At 40.3% G+C, this 22,397-nt stretch overlaps 1 protein-coding gene across 1 annotated transcript in view; it reads right to left on the bottom strand.

Annotated features, from left to right (window-relative positions):
• The window catches only part of limk1a (LIM domain kinase 1a), a 53,921-nt gene extending 32,335 nt beyond the window's left edge, over positions 1 to 21,586 (bottom strand). The window contains exons 1-2 of the mRNA XM_006795479.3: positions 21,359 to 21,586; positions 18,241 to 18,340 (exon numbers count right to left, since the gene is read on the bottom strand). Coding sequence (XP_006795542.1) covers positions 18,241 to 18,340; positions 21,359 to 21,416 — 158 coding nt within the window. The 5' untranslated portion in view covers positions 21,417 to 21,586. The remainder of the gene's footprint in view (positions 1 to 18,240; positions 18,341 to 21,358) is intronic.
• Positions 21,587 to 22,397: the final 811 nt, after the last annotated feature.

Raw genomic sequence — 22,397 nt, forward strand, 5'->3', positions numbered from 1 at the left:
TGTCTATATTGGGAGTTTTTGAACAGTGCTTTTTATCAGATTTGCAATGATTAGTTAGTAAATTAGTTAAATTACTTTATTTTAATTAGTTTTCTTGTCAATTAGCCAATTTGCAGGGAAATTGATCCACAAATATTTAGATTGATCTGTTGTTTAAGTTGCTTGTCAAGAAAAGTGCACTATTGAAAAAATATTTAGTGTTTGCAGGTTGTGAGAATACATTGCTCATCTCACAGCAAAATTTAAAAAAGGATTATCTTTGGGTTCTGGACTGCTTAGCAGGACACTTAAACACATTCACTGGGACTCTGGAAAATGTTAACACTTCTCATACTTAAGAAAGAAATTAATCTCTACAGAAAAAGAGACAGGATAATTCAACAGCGAGAAGAATTTCCTGCACTTCTACAGGTTTGCGTCAATCAGGAATACACAGCAGACGCGCAGACAGACAATGAATAATTTATTGGGGATAAATGTCCACATTATTTCAGCTGTCATGGCGAGGCTGAACTGACACGCAGAGCTTTGTGCTCGTAAATATAAATCTGCACTGTAGCAAAAACAAAAGGAAGCAATTATTTTCTCCCACATGTAATCAAAGTAGACATCAGGTTTAAAGTAGTAAGTAACCTCAAGATTTTTGTAAAGACTTAATTTAAACAAGTTTATAAAATGCCATTTAACTGCCCATAGACTAGCCTGACATACTGAACCAGTCTGCTCAGCTCACCATCACTGAATACAACGTGAGATGAGAAAGAAAGGGCTGCATTTGTGAAGCTGGAACGGCACAGTTTTGGATATGTTGCCTGTATTTTTTCTTGACTAAAATATACACCAATAAATTCCCATATTACATATTCTAAATATATGCAAGTGCTATCGCCTCCGTTTGAGCTAACTTGCTAGTACGTGAAAACATGTCTTAGATTTTATTCTCTGATGACTCGAACGCCTCGCAGTGAAGTAAAAGCAAACAAGTCTCCCACACAAACACCGCCGCCCACCCGGTCCTGGTCAGCATTTTGTGATGTGTCTTTGTGTGTGGGTGTGTACACATAACCACAGGTCATTAAATGAGGTGAAGGCTGAGGTGGCTACAGGAAACGGGAGGGCTCAAAAGGAAACAGTATGTGTGTATAGGACCGCTGCACCTCCCAAACACGCACGCGCGTACCAGCGCACGCAAGCATCTCTTCATCAATTATTAAATCTTCCATCATCCGAGTCAAGCTCAGGACATCCATCTTCCTTCTATCCTCAAAGACAGATGAAATGCTGAGAGTACCTATGATCAATAAGCCAATAAACAGGTCTGCCCGTCTGCCCAGAAAAATCTAGAAGAATTAGACAAAGGACATCAAACGTGTATGATATTTGACGGTGATAGAAACAAATTTGCCGACTGTGCAAAAACCCCAGAGTGAGCACTCAGCTGTTGTTACTGTGTGGAGGATAAGCTCAAATCAACCTCAGGCAAAAGAGAAAGGAGCACTGAGATGGAGGGGTGGTCTCACACGCACATACATGCACACACAGGGGGGAAAGTCAAGCCGATGAAACGACTGTCTGGGGGACGCCCCTCAAAGGAGACATAAATAGATTAGATTGCTGGTCCGGAGCCAAATTTCCACTCCTGATATTTTCCCAGGAAGGAAAGGAGGATGTCCAACATGTCAGTGACATAAAAGAATCATGTGCGTTAAAACTCTGACTATGAGGACTTTTTTCTGTCTGAGCTGGACTCTTTGATTCAGTCAGCCTTTACACATTAACACACAGCACAGACACATTCATCAGGCACATTCCCACGTGCCCCCTCTTCATCACCCTCCCCCTGCCTGGTTCCCCCTTCCTCCTTCTCCACGGCAACACAAAATGCCACAACGATGATGTCACCCTCTCTCATAAAAAAACAGGCATTACCTCATCACCTTCTGCTCACCCTCAGTCTCACTCTATTGGGTGGTACCCGGAAATCAGCGCAGCCAATCAGGCTTCACCCCGCTCCCCTGACCTTGGTAGACTCAGCAGCATCCACACTCACGCTGACCCCTCATGTTTTTTGCTACTCTTAAGGAATTGAAGAACCAGCCAAAGAGAGAGAGCTTTGCATTTTAAACAGTAAATAAATGACATCCTCCTGAGGCTCAACTCTGCTGAACAAGTGTTTCAGCCCGTGGGAGAGACTCTTTATTCAAGGCCCGGCGGTCTATTCAGCTGGTAAACAGGAGCTCTGGCAGACTGTGAGTGAATGGAGTGCACGGCAGCAGTTTCCTTTGTGACTGCTAAGCCATGTAGACTGACCGATTGTCAGTGCAGTCGGCTCGCTGGCCATCTCACTTGTTCCATCGAGGAAGATGATAAAAGGTATCTGGGAGCTTTGAGAGAGCTATTTAGTAGGTCTCATTCATTAGCAGGTTTCTTTTACAGACCAACTCCAAGCTTAAACACTAACACATGAAATGAAACCAGTGAATTGTTCAGTGGTTATAACAGTACCTTTATCCGGACACTTATTGTTAGCATTAATCATGAGAAGTATGAGGTTATATGGTTGGACAGGTGAGTCACACACCAGACTATTTTGCTGAATTATCAACAACTGCATGGACCACTATTAAAAAAAACCCACAAAGACTTTTAATAGGATTTATGCAAAATTCTTATCAATTTTGTTCTCAAAATGCATTTTTCTAGCATGGGTTTAACTGAGATACCTTTAAAATTTGGAGGACTTTGCACATGTAGAAAACTACATTAGCTAGTTCTCCACTGCTAATCTTTTAGGGCAAATATCTGGTACCATGGCTCTGTGAATGTGGACTCTCAGGCTTGTTGCATGGAACGATTTGAATGTTTGCAGATTTGGAGGCCTGCAGAAACCACAAATTTGCAGGTAGGCGACTAATGTTTTGTTTACAGCTTCTCATAAACAAAAGCACATAGTGATGACATTCTCTCTCGTTTAACCAGCCTTAAACATAAGCAGATTTAGATTTGGTACATGGTGTCATACCAGGAAAGTATCACACTGAAGTTAAATGTGTTTTTCTGGTTTCAAACTGTCTGTGAAGCAATTCACCTGATTAGACAATTTCAAAGAACATATAACTATATTAATATTAATAATATTAATAATAATGATAAACCAACTCAATGTATAATTTAGAAAGCTATATTAGGACAATAGGGACCTGAAATTTTGCATAATTCCTTATAGAAAGTGTATCTTTCCCCTGGAATATTTTAAACTTGATAAACTGAGACAGAATCAACCCAGTTACTGATGCTGCTCCACTTTACTGAACCTGAAGTGTCCTTCTTGGCTTCCCCTTCTAATCATATATGAGACTCAAGCAAAGTAAACATACAGTTACCAGCACATGCACACTTCATTTAAAAGGATTTACTTGTTTGTCTCATCTTTGTCTATGATGTATGTGACTTTATTGTTACAGTTGTGTTTTTGTTTGTTTCATAAAAATAAAATGATACAAAAAAGAAAAAAATTAGTGAATCATGGATGTGTCAGTAGAGGAATTTTATAGTTCTGTTTCTGGACTCATTAATCACATAATCATGTCGTTGTTTCTGGTTTGGTGTCACAGAGTCCTCTACTGGGTCACATGGCAGTTTTATTTTCTCCCCAACAGACGGTAGTGTGGGTAAGGCATCACAGGTGGGTGTGGACAGCCGGGTGAGAGTTGAAAGTTGAAAGAAAATGATTTTTGTTAGGAGGAAAAAACAAAACAATGATGCTACTGCCCGGATCTTTAGGTAAACTTTAGTTTGGGCCCTATTTTTTTTTTTTACACTCCTGTTAACAACTGCTAAAATATTTGAAGTGTAGGGTGTGAAGTTTTTTGGCTTTCAAACTAATCTACATGCTGAACTATTAATGGGCTGTTCTCAACACAATCACGCTGCAAAACTAGAACATCTTTATTCTTGTGAGCTTAGCTTAGCTTATTTTTTGTCCCTGTAAAATGATGAAGGTCAGATATGAAACTGGCAGGACTCTTTCAACGGTGACAAAATGTGGGCTTTAATATTCTTCATCTTTTTTAATCCCATTCAGGGTTTAAGTCTGGACTCCATCTCCTCCAAACAGAACAAAATTGAATTTTTAAAGTGTGATTAAAGCACAGGAGCGAGTGCCAAAGGTTAGAGCTGGGAAAAAGGCGATTAATAAAAATGCACCCATCACACAGGACGACTTTTTCCTCCCCGCTGCAAATATTATCAGCCGGCATGAACTCCAGATATGAATTTGATGAGGTGCAGGCAGAGGAAGGAGACTCAAATGATGTTTTTCTAGATTTTCAAAAGCTACAATTGCAGCCATTAAACAACACAGGAAATGTTAAATGTTGTCCAATATCCTGCAGAACTACCACATTAACACACCTAAGAACTTCCTATGATAGTCTCAAGGTCGTAAAAGAGGAAACAAGTAATGACTTTCTATTTCCTCAAAAGAGGAAGTCAATACAATTTGAGTAAATATTGGAAGAAAAACTTGACAAAAAATAAGTTGCATCACCAAACGTCTTTGTTAGAGAAGCAAACACGGTGAAAAAAATATGAAAACAGACTTAACAGAACAGACCATCGGAGTAAGTATAATAGTTAATTCTTTCACAGAGAAAAACTAATCATAAAATTAAATATAAAACCATCGAAACTGACTTTATTTTCCCAGTTTGACCAGCGTTTTAGGGCTCAGGCGCATCCCACCGTCATCTCTGTTGTTAATGAGAGGACTGAGTGTCCTGCCTGGTTGTTCTGGATAATGCTTACATTATCTTCTAAGACACAAACAGCCAAAAAATAAATAAATGTGCTAAGCCCAGAAAGTGCATTCTCATCTAGTATGTGACTCACAAAAAACACACGACTTTGCTCGAGGGTGGTGACGTAAGCACGTCTACCCGATAAAAAAAACAACGACGTTGAGCCCGCGGTGTCACATGTGGGACAGCAGCGTTTGATTCATGGTGGCACTTTTAAAAGAGGGAAGTCAGGAAGTTCAGGGGCTTTTGAATCCAGAGAGACGGAAGTGTGAACGACACCGAGGACTGACGTGTGCCGGCACTTTGGAGAAGTGAGAGATCATTTAAGAGAAACGAGTTAATTTCAGTTACTGCATCACCCTCAAGTGCATTCCTAAAGACTGTTGGTCAGAATATATACAAGAAACATAGTTCATGCATATCAGAATACACTTAGTGCTGCTTTTCATGTCAGCACAGAGAAAGTGAAAGACACTCCTAACCAACCACCACACTTTCTCTTTGGGGTTAGTTTACTGCCTTTTTTTGTCTATAAATTAATGGAGTTTTGAGCTTCACCAAGAAAAAAATATATAAAGATGAGAATATTAATAAGTCACTAATATATTACCAGTAAATAAATCCATAGTGAAAATAATCACTAGTTACAAGTTACTTTTTTAGGACAAATTTAGCCATAAACTCAATTCTTAGTCCAACTTTTTTGACAGAATTAAGCAAATACATTTTTCATTAATCTGTTCCTGTTAATTAGTCTAATCATTTAATTCTTTTTTAAATGATTTATAACGCAAAAATGAAGATTTTGAGTTTTTACACGATGGTCGCGTACACTTTTGAACAGTTAGTCCAACAGAAACATCCTCCTTTTAACAGTTTTTATATTTTTTATACTTTAAACACTTCATCAGCTTGGAAAATAATAGTTTGTCAAGGTAAATAGGGTTAAATAAAGTTTTGAAAACTGCAACACTGTCAAATAAGACCAACAAAAAGACAGCCAGAACAAAAAGTCCACAAAAAGTTCTACACTTGTTTAGTACTTTGGACTAAACAAGAGTTTTCGAATAAGCTCGGAGCACGACTTACGTCCAAGCTAAAGTTCTGTTTCGCTCTCAGCAGCTCAAACATCATTGTTATCATCTATAAACATAGACTGATGGGTGCACTCACACTCTGGGCTGCCTGCTGCGCTGCTTCTTTGCTGACATGTCACCCGAGGGAGCAAACGCGTTGTTTAGACAGTCCGAAGACAGACTCATGTCAGCAGCTCTGATGTTTGACTCACTAAGCTCGCCCGGCTTCACGGCCTCGCTGTCACAAGCGTCAGTGTCTCTCCCTTCCTCTGCTTCCTCTCTGAGTGCAGCTGTGTACAGAGAGGGTCACACTTCTTTATCAGCCACTTCCTGTTCTCCCCGCTCGTCCTCTGGGAGACTCGACCCTCTGACAGCAGAGGCTTCGCCCACAGCAGCCCTGCCTTCCTCACAGCAGCTCATTTCTTCAGTTTAAACTTCATGAGGCAAATTTCCTGCACTCGTCAATACATTTAAAGGCTGTGGCGGAGCAAATCAAATTTTCCTCTTATCCAGCATCTATTAAACCCTTCCACCACCTCTCAAACTATTAGATTTACCAACCTCTTCACAGGAGCACCAGAGAGCTTTGTTTTATGAAGGATGGGGTGAGGTGAAGCGAGGAAACAGCTCCTGAGCAAGGTGTAACCTTACTCACAGAGAAATCAGCAACCCGTTGAAGCTGGTTTCTAACCCAGAAAAAGGAGGGAAAAAATGCCACCCAATTCAAAATTTCAGGTCACCGTTTTTCAAAATTTTCATTTAGTAACTTAAAATTTCAATTTTATTTCTTTATTTGGAGATATTTTCCCAGAAGTTTGAAGTCCAAATGTTTGAGGTAACTAACACCAAATTTGAGATAATAACCTAAACTTTTGACTTGCGCTGGCTGAGCGGTGGAGACAAGCTTCCACAGTAACCACATTCAAACCAGTCAGACTTTAGTGATAAGCTGATATCAGCCAATCAACATATTTTTGAGATAGTTCAGAAATAGAATCAGTCACAGTTAGTCCACACATCAAATTACCTTCAGCACATAATCATGTTAACAAATTACTGTTCCTGCAGGAAACAGAAGCAGGTTAGCATTTTTTTTATTCATCTGTTTTCAAGGAAACAATCGCCATGCTCTTATTTTGAAAGTTTAGTTACCGCTTGCTCACTGGTCGGCCCCTCATTGTGGAAGCCCTGATGAATCTGATGAAGCTTGTGAGCTTGCCACAGACCCCCCCACCGCATCCATAAGTCATATTTTTTAATTATGTCTAATAATAATTTTGATCCAAACCTCTGAGTAAGTCAGAATTTTGACATAACCCCAAATTTTGAGGAATAAATATAAAAATATTACAATAGTTTAAAAAAAGTATATAAATTCAGCAGTGTAAACAAGCCTCCATAAGATAGAGCTCCATCAGCACTTTAGAGGCAGCTAATAAGCTTACATGTTAAAAATTTAGTGAAGTAATTTATTTACAAGAGAACTTCGCAACACTCGCGCTTCATGTTTTACTTTTCTGCTGCTATATTTTTCCACATATTTCATTTGTTTGACAGAATTATTGTGCATGTTTGGGATTTTTGGAGTTTGTGTTATTTTGGGAAGTGTTTTCTGTTTGGTTTCATTTTCTCAGTTTTTTATTGATTCCAGTAAAAGAGCTTTTGTGTGATTTGTTGTGGTTTTGAAGAGAATTATTCAAGTTTCAGTTTCTGTTTAAGTTTTTTGTTTTGTTATTTATGATTAGGATTACTGCTCTAATCTCCTCAATATTTTATAGTATTAGTATTTTAATGAGATTTTTGGGGGGTTGGTATAGTTCATTGTGTTTTCTGAGGTCTGTGAGTTCAGCATACCTGGGGTATATTTCTGTTATCTGGAGTCACCCTAAGATTAGCAATCCAGTAATCGGTTATCTGCTCTGTATGTCAACCCTGTATGTAAGGGTTTCCCCTGCATGTTCACATGGAAGCGGGGGTGATGCCAGCAGAGCAGCTGATTTCACAAAGGAAAATGAAACTATTATTCCAATATAAAGGGGGTAAACACATAACTATATTTAATATATATATTTATATTTAAAGCCCTGAATGAACATGTGTGCACTTTAAGTGCTTTGTCCAATGAGGCTGTCAAAAAGCGGCTACATTAAGACAGTTTAGCTTATCTGAAGCCAGGAAAGATAGCGGGCAAAAACGCTGACTGTCAGTCCAATAACTCTATCATTAACACATGGGATAATCCGATGGATTATTATCAAGTGTTTCCTTAAATTAGGGTTTAAAAGACAATTTTAGGTTTTATTCTTTAAACTGCAGCCTCGGTGGTGTAAGGAAAAAAAATCAAACAAAGGCTTAGACTATGTGTGAAGTTGATATGGGATCAATAAGTACTGATAGCTGCTCTGTTTTGGGATCATCATATTACTGCTTTCAAAAAATTAATTTCAAAAATGAAATGGTTACATATAAGAAGATTCAGGGGAAACACAAACACTTTGAATAGTACTAAAAAAAATGTAAACTCTCCCTACCCACCAGTCTCAGGGATCTTCCAGAAATGCTCTACAGCAGCATGAGTTACCATGGCAAAATACCACAGTGAGAAACGACCCATATTAACATGATCAAAACCCAGGATTAATTCTAGTTACCTGGGTAACTTCATAGTGCTTCATAGTTACAGGCCTCAGGTGTCTAGTATTTTAAGATTGTTGTCATTGCCCTCCCCCCTTTATCCCTGGGTGTTTCCTTGCCCATACTTGTTGCCAGGGGTTTGTACTGAGGCTAAACAAAAACTGCATTACTAGCAGGGGGTAATACAAAGTCTGTAGTGAGCAAAAAACGGTTTAAGTAAATTCTAGGGCCGGAAACGATTAAGCTAGGGGGCTAATATGTGTATAAGTGTAAATGTGTTAATAATGTCTGGTTTTGTACTCCCACTGAGAACACAACGTCTAGATGAACAGAATCAGCTTTCTGGGATTTCCTTACCCAGATGATTGATCATGCATCAAGACATTAACACACATGTTTAGTCACCCAGTCACATGGCAGAAACGAAATGCTTTTAGGCCTGTAGACATGGTCAAGATGACCTGATTCAATAGAAAAGAATGGAAACAAACTTGTGTTTTTGTCACAGGCTGCCAGTATAGATACAGTTTAAAGTAGCTTCTTTGCCAAGTTGTCTGTTATGTGTGGACACAACACTGCTTAATTCTTGAGTGAGGTGCCTTTTATAAGCTTGAATGATCAGTGTTAAGTTGCTTAACGAAAAGGAAATTCCTCTAAAAATGTTCAGGTACAAGGACAGGACTTACATGAGTGAAAAAGCAGACAATTTCCAATGGAAAAACTCTGAAAGACCTTTGGAAAGCCTGTAGAACTACTGCTCAAGTACTGCTTTAAAAAAAATACAAGAAAGTCTATCTTGTAAGCAAAACATTAAAAAAAATGACGGACCGTTCAAGATTTCTGCAAAGCCCTGTATATGAAAGGATGTACAGTATTTTCTGTTAGTCAAATACTTGTTTAATCTTTAACAAACCTTTATTTAAAACAACTTTGTTTTCCTGAGGCAGTTTTCTGTCCTTTCAGCCTGCCACTACTTGACGTCGAGTCTCCGTCACATTCTGGAGCTTCTGTTACCAGGCAGAGTTCACATGCAGGTGAAAGCAGCTGAGTCACTGCAGCCTCTTCGTGCTTTCTGTCACTGACACAATGAGTATCGCAGAGCGCTGCCACCAATAAACGATCTCAAGCACTTTTTAAAATTCGACGAGGCTGTAATGTTTGTCCTGCAGATGTGAGTAAGCGTACGGGACAGATGGAGACGTAAATGTGTGAGTCCCATAGTGCAGGCAGGCAGAGCAGCAGGCTTAAAGTATACTCATCCTTCCTTAAACCATCATAAAAGCGCCATGTTTGTTGATAACACAGTGTGGAAACACATAAGCATTTGTGCACTATCAGCATCAGGAAAAAAAACCCCACTGCAGGTGATCAGACGTGCACATGTGTAGATGTGGTGGATGATTGAAGCGGATTTTATATAAAGTGCTAAATAAGCAGAAGCCTTTGGGGCGACGGTTGGGGTGATTGTCAAGCAGAAATGGTTTTATTGCGAGCAGCAAGGGGCTGCAGCACACTGGAGAGAAAATGCAGCAGCAGTCGAGTGTTCAGAGGGAAAAATAAATATTGATTTTCAGTTCAGCTTTATCTGATTTAATGAACTCATTTTATAGCAGTTTTATTTTTTATTCTAAATTAGAAAAGTCATTATTTAGCTTTACTGTAAGCTGGTGAATCAGACTACAAGACAAACCCATGGCCGTGTCAGACGAAGACCAGAAACCATCCTATCCCCTAAATCAGAGAGGCCATAGCAGTTTGAGGTTCATAGTGATCCTGATCCACACAATTTTTCCATGGAGTTGTTTAATTCCTAAATTTAAGGTTTTCAAATCAATGAAATTTACAAAGGGACTCTCGCTGCCTTCTGACTCGTTATGGTCCTTTTAAGATATAATGAATAAATGAATAATTAAAAATCATGAAGCACTGAGACGTTCATGTGACTCCGATCCGCAGCCCTTTGACTTTATCTGCCCCTGCTTTCCTGTCCTTTCTTCACTGTATCTATTAAATAAAGCTGAAAAAGGCCAGAAAAATGTGAAAGTACAGCAAGTGAGGTCAAAGGTCATGGCCAGTCTGTTTACGGTGATCAAGGGGGCCACAAGCCCAGATAAATGAGAAGGCTAGCTTCAGGATGGGCATCAGACGTAAAGTCAAATGGATCATATTTAAGAAAGAAAGCCTGTAACACACATCTCTGAGTAACAAATTACAACCAACATGTTTGAATAAATCAACATAATGGAAGTTTCAGATCAGTATAGATATTCCAATATTGTGGATGCATTAATGTTGAAGAGTCTCTGTTTTGCAGTTCAGCTTTGATGTAAATGGAAAGGAAAAAAGGAAAGAAAAAAAAAACAGTTCATACTGAGAGCTTGACTGCGATTTCCCTTGAAGCCTAGCTCCTGCTGTTTTCAGAGGAAAACTTCTTTTTTGGGTTAGGATTTAAGCTCCAGAAAGTCCCTGTCCCACTCCTCACTTTCCCACCAATGTTCAACCTTCATTTACCATGGAAATCCATTTCTCTCTGAAGATCCTGTTCTAATTTCTATCCATTTGTGCTCTCGAGGGGGAAAACTCTCTTTTTACAGACTTCCATCACACACACAGCTTCTCTCCTGTCAATTCAACAGTTCTGGTGTGTGTAGCATCACTGCATGGTGGAGGAGCAGAAGGGCTGAAAGCTACAGGCTGATATCTGACACCTCAAACAAGTGTGATGGAGCTGACACAGAGCTCACGTCTGAATCAGCTACACGAGGCTCTTGACAGCAGATAACACAAGTAAAAGTGCTTTTACTTTAAAAGTCAGGGTGGAAAAAGCATGCACAGAAACCTGCAGCAGCCCTTCTCAGTCAGATGTAACTCCCTATCTGTGCTCACCGTGCATATAGATACCACAAACCATTGTGGACTCAACCCTACGCCAGGATGCCCTCCTCAGATTTCCCATTCAGATATCTGGCCAGGAGGAAATCATTAATGACCCACTCAGAGCTGAGTTTCAAGCCAACCCACTGACCAGCTCGGATGAACTGATGAAAAGAGGCAAGACTCGAAAACGCAGCTGGACATTTACTACCTTTACAGCCGGTCAAAATCAATAGACAATAAAGCTGAGTCAGTGCAACTATTAAAAGCTACTATCAGTGAAATGTGGCTTTTTGATTACATGTGATGCCCATTAACAATGACCAAGAAGAGGTCTCCATGCTATTTTTTTGCACTGTAGATGAGATACAGCTGCACTGTGCCACCTGTAACCAGTGGAGGCACTGCGAGTGTGATTGAATGTAAGCCGATCCAACTGATGACAGCTACACCGTTCGGCCAACAGATTTAGGCAGCAGCACCGGCTCTGTATTAGTATTTGTTTCTGTATAACCCCGAAGATTCTTCAACCTTTAAAATTCTCTTTTTAAAGAATTTATGTCTACACATGTGGTGATATCATCTGAGTAATTTACTGAACAAAATTTAAATGAAGGAAAAACAATGTGGTATTAGAAAAATGTGACCTTTTCAACTGCTCCTCATCTCTGTTCGAAGACAGGTGACACTGCATTATCCACAGACTGACATTATAAGAAAGACATAACCACCAGGACCTCCATGCCTGCCATTACTTTAGGTTTTCCAGGATATCTCCAATGACCTTTTGCTACATTGACCTTCAAACTTTATTTCAAATACTAAGAATGGGTGAATTAGTAAGTTTTTGTCTAATATAACCAAAGTTGCCAGTCCCCATATTAAACACAGTTTCTACCTGTGTGGGCAGCTATCGGCCACAGGTGTATAAAATGAAGCACGTAGCCATGGGGTCTGCCTTTACAAAAATTTGTGAAAGAACTGTTTGTTCTAAAGAGCTCCTTAAATTAAGCACTGCTTAAAAGGACGTCACCTCTGCAAGTCATTTTGTGAAACTCCTTCCATCCTAGATGGAGCTATCAACTCTAACTGGTATTACTGCAAAGTGTAAGCTTTTAGGAACTCCATCATGAAGTGGCAAAGTGCATAACGTTACACAGTACGTAAAGGGTACAATGCACCTCACCAACGGTCTGCGTGCCGGGAGTTTCATTGCATGTGTTTCCCATGGCCAAGCAGCTGCTGTATATATAATCTTTTGGTGGCCCAGCACATTTGTATAATGTCTGAGGAGTATGCTACAACAGACTGGGAAAAAGTCTTACAGCACGGACACAATCACAGCAAAGTTGGTTAGCATGCTGCATCCATAACCAGTAAAGGTGGATGAACTACCAAGTACCTCACTTTCACTTCTAAAAATGGGGCAGAGATCTCAGGGTGCAGACCGTATTATCTGTCTTCAGAATACACAAACATTACAAATTGATGTAAAAACTGACCACAGGAGTCTGTTTGAATTGACTCACTTGCAGCCAGCCTCAAGTGGGCACTGGATGTTCATCTGGATGTTTTTGTCTCATCTGCATTGTCTGTACTTTTTCATGATAGCGCACCCGAATCTGTGAATACACATCGGTGTCTGAGTTGCATTCAGGGTAATGTAGTCAGTGTGGTTGGGAAAGGGGATAACAAAGTGTGGAACAAAAAAAACACACTAAAAAAACCTCTGTTTATACAACAGTTTGAAAAGCTGGTTTTCAAACTGCTGAGGATGAATTATAGTACATTTGGAGGAAGTCACATCTGGTAGTCGCATCTGTTATACGTGACCATCATTGACCCTGTTTGACCTACAGTGCTTATTTTGGCTTTAGTTAAGACATTTTTAATCCTGACGTCAGTACACTTCATTATTTATGCATTTAATTTGCTTCTATGTGTAAACCATTGTGTGCATGTGTTTATATGCACTGTTCTGCCTGAGCTGTTTTCTATTTTGGTCAGAACCCACTCAGAAATCATCTTTTCAATCTTAGATTATTTTTTATTTTCTTAATTAATTATGAAATAAAAAAAAAGAAGATAAAGTAATACTCATTTCTTAAGAAGTGATCAGAGGCAGGCTGACTTGTGAAGCTTTGAGTGCTTAAACAGTAGGAGGACTCCTCAGCGAGTGTCTGTTTGTTCTCCTGCTTCTCACAAACAAGGTTATCTCCATGAAGGATGTGAGATGAGTAGAGACGAGAGAAAGAGAAGGAAACGTTACATAAGATCATCAGTAAGAAAAGCAGCGACAGCATGTGTGTCCTGTTAATCAAAAGAAACTAAACAGTCATTTAAAAATAAGCCCACTTTTAAAGTTAATAATCTCCACTCGCGAAACTAAGTGACAGTCCTGGACTGTTTATATCCAGTTTGGTTTAATTAGGAAAATATTAAACAATGGATGTTGAATATGGAGCTGCCAAGGAGGAAGAAAAGAGGAAGACCACAGAGAAGATAAATGGATGTAGCGACGGAGTACACACAGAGGGTTGGTGTGACAGATTATTTTAGGCATAGGGTGAGATAGAGGCAGATGAGCCGCTGTGGCGACCACTAAAAGGAGTAGCGAAATGATGGAGGAGAAGAAGAAGAAGGGAAATCTACTGAATTAATATGTTTACTACAGGGAAATTCCTCCCAGAAATCTGTGTGATTATTTCTGGTATTTCATAAAAACACATTTTTCCTTGGCTCTGCCTGAAGGAATCGATCACCATTAGTGCATCTGAAACATCTGTGACTATGTCTTAATTTGTCTGCTCCGAGCTTCGTGTCACATGACCCAAGGCGGCTGCATTGACTGAATGTTAAGTGACGCCTGCACTTTAACATTCTTTTAAACTTAGGACAGCATGCAGCTGTCTTAACATAAGAGCTCCTAATGAAAGATATTTAACAGAGAGGATGAAAAGTAACAGGAGACGAACAACACTCTTTGCTTTCCTTTCAGACCATAAAGTCTTTTGTGATAGCTGGAAGCTTGTTTATACAGAAGAAGACTGACCTATTAAATATTAAATCTATTTAATGAATGGATGGATCTGGACTCTAATGCAAGCTCCAACATTTGATATTCAGTTGTAGAAATGTTAAAAACTTCTGTGTTTTGTCTACCAGGATAGGATCAGTTCTGCTCACGAAAATCTATTAAAATTCAAAAATGTTAATAGATTTCTTTCACACAGAGACACACACAGTCTCTCTGCCCACACACAACATGGTGTAGTGCAAGTTACCAGAATCTGAGTCTAAAACTAAAACCTGCTTGTTCATTTCTCCAAATCCACGGACTGTAGAAATGTTCATATGGGGGTGGCTTTAGGTTTGACGCAAGAGTTCAACCAACGTGTGCTTCATCGGAGTAAGAACGACTCCCTTTGGTTGATTAGGAGAAAAAGTCTTGAGCAACTTCAGGTATCCGAGTGCCTCTATTTATGAGTTGCTCTGGTTTGTGTAAATCATAAAATTGCGTAACAGGTTTTCAGACAGGTCAAGTCTGAACGTTTCTGTAACTATCTGTAGTGAAGTCAAAGTACAGAGAACAGCATTCATATGGTAAACTTAAAGACAATATTTATGTTTTATAAGTATTGTATGTTTTTAGGAATTAAATAAAGTTTTATTTATACATGCTGTTTTTGTTGTTATTGGTCTTTTGCACACTAGGGGGCAGTTACCTGCTGGGTTACTGCATTTAAGGGGATTTAAGGGGAAGGGGTTAAATCGTTCAGGTCAAAAATGCAACAGTTAACAATGTAAGGTTAGGCTGCATAACTGATAGTCAACTGGGACAAGAATTGCATGAAGAGGCGAAGGCAAAGTTTGGACTTGTGAGTATTTTGAGCGCACCGCTGTGGAGCACGCGTCAGAAACTGCTTAGGTAACGTGGCGCCAAGTACCAGCTTATTAGAAAGCTGTTATGGCAAGTCTTGATCACATGACCTCAGAAGCCTACTGGGGACATATGGATGTAAAAGTTGTCTGATGTTTTCTGGTACTTGTCCACGCAGAGCTCCAAAAGCAAAAAACAGAATCTTAAAGTGGACTCTGAAGTTAATGGAACTGAATTAACAACAGTGCGACACGTGAGTACTTAGAAAAATAGTTAAAAGTCTTGCAGCCATGATGAAATCCAGATGTGATGAGGTAAGAGCATGTCGCAATGAATGGAACTCAGCTATTTCTTAAGAGATAAAAAACAGGAGCAAACCAGAGATTTCACGTAAGCATCCAGAGTGAAAATAGAGTCAAAGGTCATCCCAAGGTTCCTGACAAAAAATGTAGCAAATGTGGCCAGGGGACCTAGTTTTCATTAAATCTGTCAGGAGCACAAACAAGCACTTCTGTATTCTCTTCACTAAGTTGGAGAAAAAGGTCTACCATCTAACTTTCAATGGTGCCTGTAGCTTAAAAATATTGTGTGGCTTAAAAGAGAGATACAACTGAATGTTATCTGCACAGCAATGATAGGAAAAGTTTTTAAAAGTGCTCGAAAAGTACTGAAGAGGGAACAAATATAAAAGAAACAGTAAAGGTCCCAAAACAGAACCTTGTGGCACACCATAGACAAGAGAAGTGGAAACGGACCTGAATTATTACCCATCTCCACTTTTCTCATACACAATGGGTAAAATAGTTGCATAAAAATAATCGAGTACGCATATGTTGTGAACAAAATGTTAAAGGAGACACTTATAAGTGAGAAAAATTACAAAATGTAATGGCTTAGGGTTAGAGTTGACTCAGCTCTCAGAGCATTGAATGTCATTTTTCAGAAGCACACATTTGACTGTGAGTCAGTCAGGACTTGTTTAAACCGCTGGTGACTTTGTGTCTATGTGTATCTGCATCTTTTGCAATTTCTTTACTGTGAAGGTGTCATGACGTTGTAATTTTACAGGTCAAAACTAGAGAAGATGTCTCAACAGCCACAATGCCAATGTCTGTCTTTGGAAATATTATTCTGGTTCCCTTTGCTCAGTGTTGAATTAGATCACACCCATCTTTAAACTCCAAATTTTCATTTTGATCTCAGCTACGCTCCTGTAAAGTTTCATTACTGCATCATGTGAAGGTTTCGACATTATCACTTGTCTGACGCAGGTCTGCAGCCAGGACTACTTTAGGTTAAGTCTGTTACAGAATTAATCAAAAACTAAAAGTACAAGAAAACACAGCAAAATCTGAAACTTTACCTTTGCCTTCACCCACAAAAACGAAACAGTTGTGAAAAAAATACAGATCAGATTTAAGGAGATTTTCTTAGAAAAGGTGGTGGGAGGAGGATACTTGTGTTAGCATTACAGTGAAGAAAAGATTAAACAAGGAACAAGATGTGATTATGGGCAATAACATGAAAACTCAATGTTTTCAGGGAATTTTAGCTCCTCGAAATAAAAGAAAACACAAGCAGGCACAGACATGCCTGGGAACGAGTCTGTAACAGTAGCGCTTCACTGTGATGTCAGCTATTTTCAGGAAATGCTGCAGTACAAAGCCTACATTGAAACCACAAAAAACTAAACTTGTTACACAACTTGCCAGCTATTTCTCCCATTTAATATCTTTATTACAGTTTCCCAAGGTGATATGAATAAACTGCTTTATCTAACATCCTGAAACCTGATCATTTTTTAATTGCACAGTCATGTGAAAAATAAAGTTTCTCACGGGACTCTCTGCAGTCCTGAGAGAAATAAATATGCCCCATGATTCACTAGCTCATTAAACCACCTTTAGTAGCAATAACTTTATCAGTCTCTCACATCTCTGTGGAGGAAATTTGACCCACACTTCTTCACAACATTACATCCGTTCATTGAAGTTTGCAAGCATTTTTTTTGCACAGCTCTCTTAAGGTCCCGCCACAACATTTCAGTTCGGTCTGGACTTTGCTGCTGTGTTTGGAATCACTGACCAGTTGCACGACGCAGTTTGCGTCAGTATTTAGCTGTCAGATGGATGGCCTCATATTTGACTCTAGAATACTTTGATGTACAGAGAAGTTAATCATCAGCTTAATACCTAATAGGTGCCCAAGTTATATGCTTGGAAAACAAGCCTAAATAATCACCCTCCACCACCGTGCCTGTTTGCTGCTATGAGGTGTTTGTACATTACAGCCAAACATGCCCAAAGGACATTATTCCAGAAGCCTTGTGGTTTGTTCAGATGAAACTTTTCAAGCCTAAGCCATGCTGTCGGGCTCTTTACTGAATGCTTCAGACCTGTAAACTGATGATCAGACAGACAGTGGATATGATTAGCAACATCCGGCTACTGCTTAGCCTTTATTTTCCTGTGGAACCAGTATTTTAAGAAAAAAAGGGTTTTCACTGGACTGTGGACTCACAGGACTTTTAAACACTGAAAACAGCAAATATTTGGTATTTTTATTTTATTTTCTAGGGTACTTTTATGCCTTATATGTGCAACCATTAACTCACTTCACTCACTCCTTCGCTGTCCTTTAAAGCAGTAATAATGAGTGATATATTAATCACAGTAATATACCATTCAGCAGACACTTGGTAACCGGCTGTTGAACACAGTGGAACATTTAGCAGCTAATTGATAGGCAGAATTCCCCCTCAGGTCGACTCTATGAACAGCGCTAAATACCAGCGAACTTTTGACCTGTATTTACTCTAGCTGGATGGACTTGTAGGATGGATAAATAAGCAAGATGCACTGTGATATTTCAGTGTTGTTCCCAAGTGGCCAAAATCTCAGTGAGACTTAAAGACGTGTGTGCACTCAAAGTCTGGGTTTATATGTTGAGTCTGGTTTGCTGTTTGTGCTGAAAGTACCTGAAGCAGACGGTATGCCAGTCATTGCTAAGGGCCTGGAGGTACTGCTCATCGTAGATCCTCTGTTTGCATCCCGCGCACACGGGCAAACTCCCTCCAGCTGTAATGACAGGAGACCGACATGCTGATATCACCATATTAAAGCTCATTAAACATAAAGTTAAAAACAGTTCGTACAAAGAGATGTGTGTTTGTGTCTCTGTCTGTATGCCATCTCCATCGCTTATCTGGCTATGCAAATTATCACTGCTGGTTTATAACCCAGCTCTAAAAACACACAACTCAAACAAACACACCACACAGCGTCTCCTCCATCGTTACCACCAGAGCAGAAATGATGTACCATCTGAAGGGGCATTTTTAATGAGCATACGGCCCAGCAGGGGCAAAACCACTAATTTGCTGCATTGCCCTGTTTAATAGAAAAACTCTTGTTTATTAAAAAAATCATAACATTTAAAGGAACACAATTTTTTGCCTAGAATTATACGATAATATTAAAACTTTGGCAATGAGAAAAATTGAAATATTATGACCAAAAGGCATAAAACATCCAGGTTTCCAAAGGTAGTTATGATCAGTAATAAAAGGCTTTTATTTTACTTTTCCAAACCTACCTCTAATTGGATGTTTTATCCATTTTTTCTAGTCATAAACTTTCCATTTTTTTTTTGGTTGTTTTGGGTTTTTTCCCCACAATTTACCTGTACAAAAGGCCACAGAATAAGCCACAGCACAAGTATTTACGATGTTCTACCATAACCTTGCTCGGAAGGGTATGAGGAAACGGTGGAAACACTGTTTTTGGCAGCTCTACAGCTGCTCTATAGTGTAATGGTTTACACATATCTCTATCACGCGAAAGATACCTGGTTAAGTCCCAGAGGAGAGACAGACCCACTTGGGTGTCACATCTAGTGTGAGAATCTGCCACGTCAAACATGTGGAGCTCCCTGCTGTGGCGACCCCTTTGTGAATAAGGGAGCAGCTGAAATGAGCTATTCTATTAAGCAAGCTTGGCTAACAAGTCCAAAACTAATCGAGTGTAGAAATCAGGGTGATGATGATGCTGCATTGTATTTGCCTCGGAACTTCAGATTAAGGGGGGCCATTCCAGATGAAAATTCCCAACTGGAAACTCAGAAATTCCTACTTTCGACTTCAAATTTAACGCATCATGAGTGTGGAGGCGTGGGTGCGTGTTGTAAAAGCAGGAAACGACACAAAGAAACTAAAGAGAAACTGAGATGATGCATAAAATGATGGCAGGTAGGTGTACGGTTTTAAAATAATGTAGCTATCATCAAAACTGCTAATAACATAGTTAATAACATAGTTATTAGCAGGCTAATAACATGCCTGCTAATAACATTTTATATTTTCCTTACAAAATGCAAACTAACGCAGAAAAGAAAAGTAAATTAAACAGAATTTAAACCAGACATCGGCTTTCTTCTACTTCTTTCCTGATAAGAGTCGTTTCCATGAGAGGAATCTTATTAGCTGCAGATCAAAGATTCCAACGCTTAGGAAAATCTTCATTATGATTAGAGTTTCAGGAAAAAAGCAATTTGGCAGAGTTGGGACTATTTATCCTGCAGTAAGGGTTCATCTGGTGCAAAAGGCGAGGCGGCGGCCAACGTTATGCTGTGTTAGATGCATTTGTTGCCTGAGTTAATTTGCCTAAAAAAAAGCCACACGGCAAGACTCAGTGAGTAACAGCAAACACAAACATGGCAGCCAGTTGAAAGCATTCCATCCGTGGGGATGCTGTTTTGATTTGTAAAGAATAAAACTGCACAGATGCTACTGCTTCAGGTTCCCCCGCATTACTCTCATTGCTGAGCTCCTGAACTTGCAGTACACCCAAGAGTAACATCACGACTGTCACCTCAGAGTAACAGCCGAGCGTAGCACCTCTTCATCATGGCATTTCAACAAGAAGTAACAAGAGTACTTCTCCACATACAAAGCAGCTATAAAGAGGCCCAATTTTGACCAAGGTTAAGTTCAAAAGTGCCACAACATGAAATCTGGATACTGGTGGAAGAGTCTTGATAAAACTCTGCACAACAGCTTCAATTATTCATCCATCCTGTGAACTGAAAGCCATTTTGGCAGAGCTTTGGGTGCTGATGTCTGGTGCTAATGCGTTTCTTCTTCACTCCTCCAGCCTTCTCTCTTTAAACACTTTTTTTACCATCTTTTTTTTTTTTAGTATTTTTTATTGTGGCGCATTTCTCTGCATGATCTCTTTCCTTCTGTTGACTTCAGAGAGAGCTGCCAAGGCAAACAGAAACACACCTACATTCTGGCACAAACTGTAAAACCTGTGCAGGTACAGGTGCGTAGGCCCCGCCCGCTCTGACCTAAAGCAGACACTTCCAGATTAGCTAACCACACTGCAATGCAAAGTGAAACCTTACATTGGACGCCCATTGTTCACCTCAGTGAAGCTGACTGACAGCTCGGTGTGCAGTTATCTCACACCACATGCCAAAATACACACACATAGATCAACAATGTGGTTTACCAGCTGTTCGAGCCATAGCTTCCTGAATCACTATCCAGAAAACAATGAATTTAAAAAAACATACAATTAAAACAGCTTCATTAATAATGAGATCAGAAGGTTATCTGGCTGCTTTACACGATTAAATATACACCGGTCACACACCTAAGTTAATCATGGAGTCTGTGGGAGTCTTAGTTTGGTGCAGGCACAACAGGAAACTCTGTCATCTGTGTGTTTTCACACAGCATGAAGGAAGCTCTTAAAGGACAGTTACTTCTCATGTAACAACCTGTTTATAAGCACTGCATGCTGGATTATTGGAGAAGGCTGGCGGCAGATGAAGAGTGTGGTGGTGGCCTGAGGGTGAACGTTGCATACAAACATGCTGGCCGCATCCACTAGAAGAATGGCTTCATCTGCGGCACAGCCTGGCGCTCCCTGCACACGAACCTATTTCGGTACAGTAAACACAGAAACGGTGCAGTGTGCAGCTTTTTTTTCTGTTGGAGCATCTTCTGCGTTTCGAAGAGCAGGGAGTGCGCCGTGGTCTCCGCATCGCCCACCCCAAAAGCCGAAGCGCGTAACCAGCACGCAGGTCCTTACCTTCCTCCTCTCCCATGCGTTCGTCCTTCCAGGTGCAACAGAGCAGCATCAACCTCATTCACACGCGGAGCTCCGGGAGAGAGCCAACTGCCTCTGCTCGACGGATAAACGGTGTTCACCGACACACACCGCAACGCGCCCGGGGGTCGTGTCGCTGCGCGTCGGTCGCTCCCTGCGGCGGCCCACACAGCTTCCTTCTGCCCGCTGCCTGCACGTTTCTGCGGCGCTTCATTCAAGAGAGGCGCTGACCAATGAAGCTGCCGAGCAGTGCGGAGGAAACAGGGGGCTGGCCAACCACAAACACGCCCTGCTTAATAAAGTCTGGAGGAGGAGGGACGGAGGGGAGAGGGGTAGGTGGGGGGAGGCGGCGCAGAAACGCCACCATAGTAACTACAAGATAACTACAAGTAGACAGAGTGCGCTCTTGTAGAAAGGCAGGTAAAAATATTAACGCGTTGATGCATGATAGTGGCGAAAGGGGTTGAGATATGGGATAGGTGGAGGTGCTGGAAGTAGCTGTTAAGTGTCTCATCAAAGTGCAAACAAAGTGTAAGCAAAGGGTGCAACATAAAAAGAAGCTGGAACGAAGGGAAATAAAATTAAGTGGTTGGCTGGTTTGAAACCCATGAAGGCAAATCTGAAAGCAGCTGCAGTGTAGTCAGCAGTATAAAAACTGAGGTTTTATTTGATGTCTAAATCGTGAAATTTGCTGTTCATGAGATTAACTGGGGCTTAATTTAGGAGCCATAAAATCAGTTAGCTCTGCAAAGAAGTGTAAAGCAGACACGAAACGGAAGCGTGAGCGCACAATTCAGAAATTACAAAATGGTAATTACTGATTTTAGTCATTGCTTAAATGCAACGCAGTCAACAGGCACGTGCAGGGGGGGGGGGGGGGGGGGGGGCTAGAGGGGCTTGAGCACCCGCCCCTTTCCTGATGGGTGCCCAAAGTGCCCTTTTGTTGAGGCAACTTTTTAAAAAATATATTTATTTATTTTAATGTTTGTGTGCGTGCGGAGTCCTGTCTGTGCCCCTCAAC

The sequence above is a fragment of the Neolamprologus brichardi genome, chromosome 14 (assembly GCF_056152115.1).
Source record: "Neolamprologus brichardi isolate AB-2024 chromosome 14, ASM5615211v1, whole genome shotgun sequence".
Lineage (NCBI taxonomy): Eukaryota > Metazoa > Chordata > Actinopteri > Cichliformes > Cichlidae > Neolamprologus > Neolamprologus brichardi.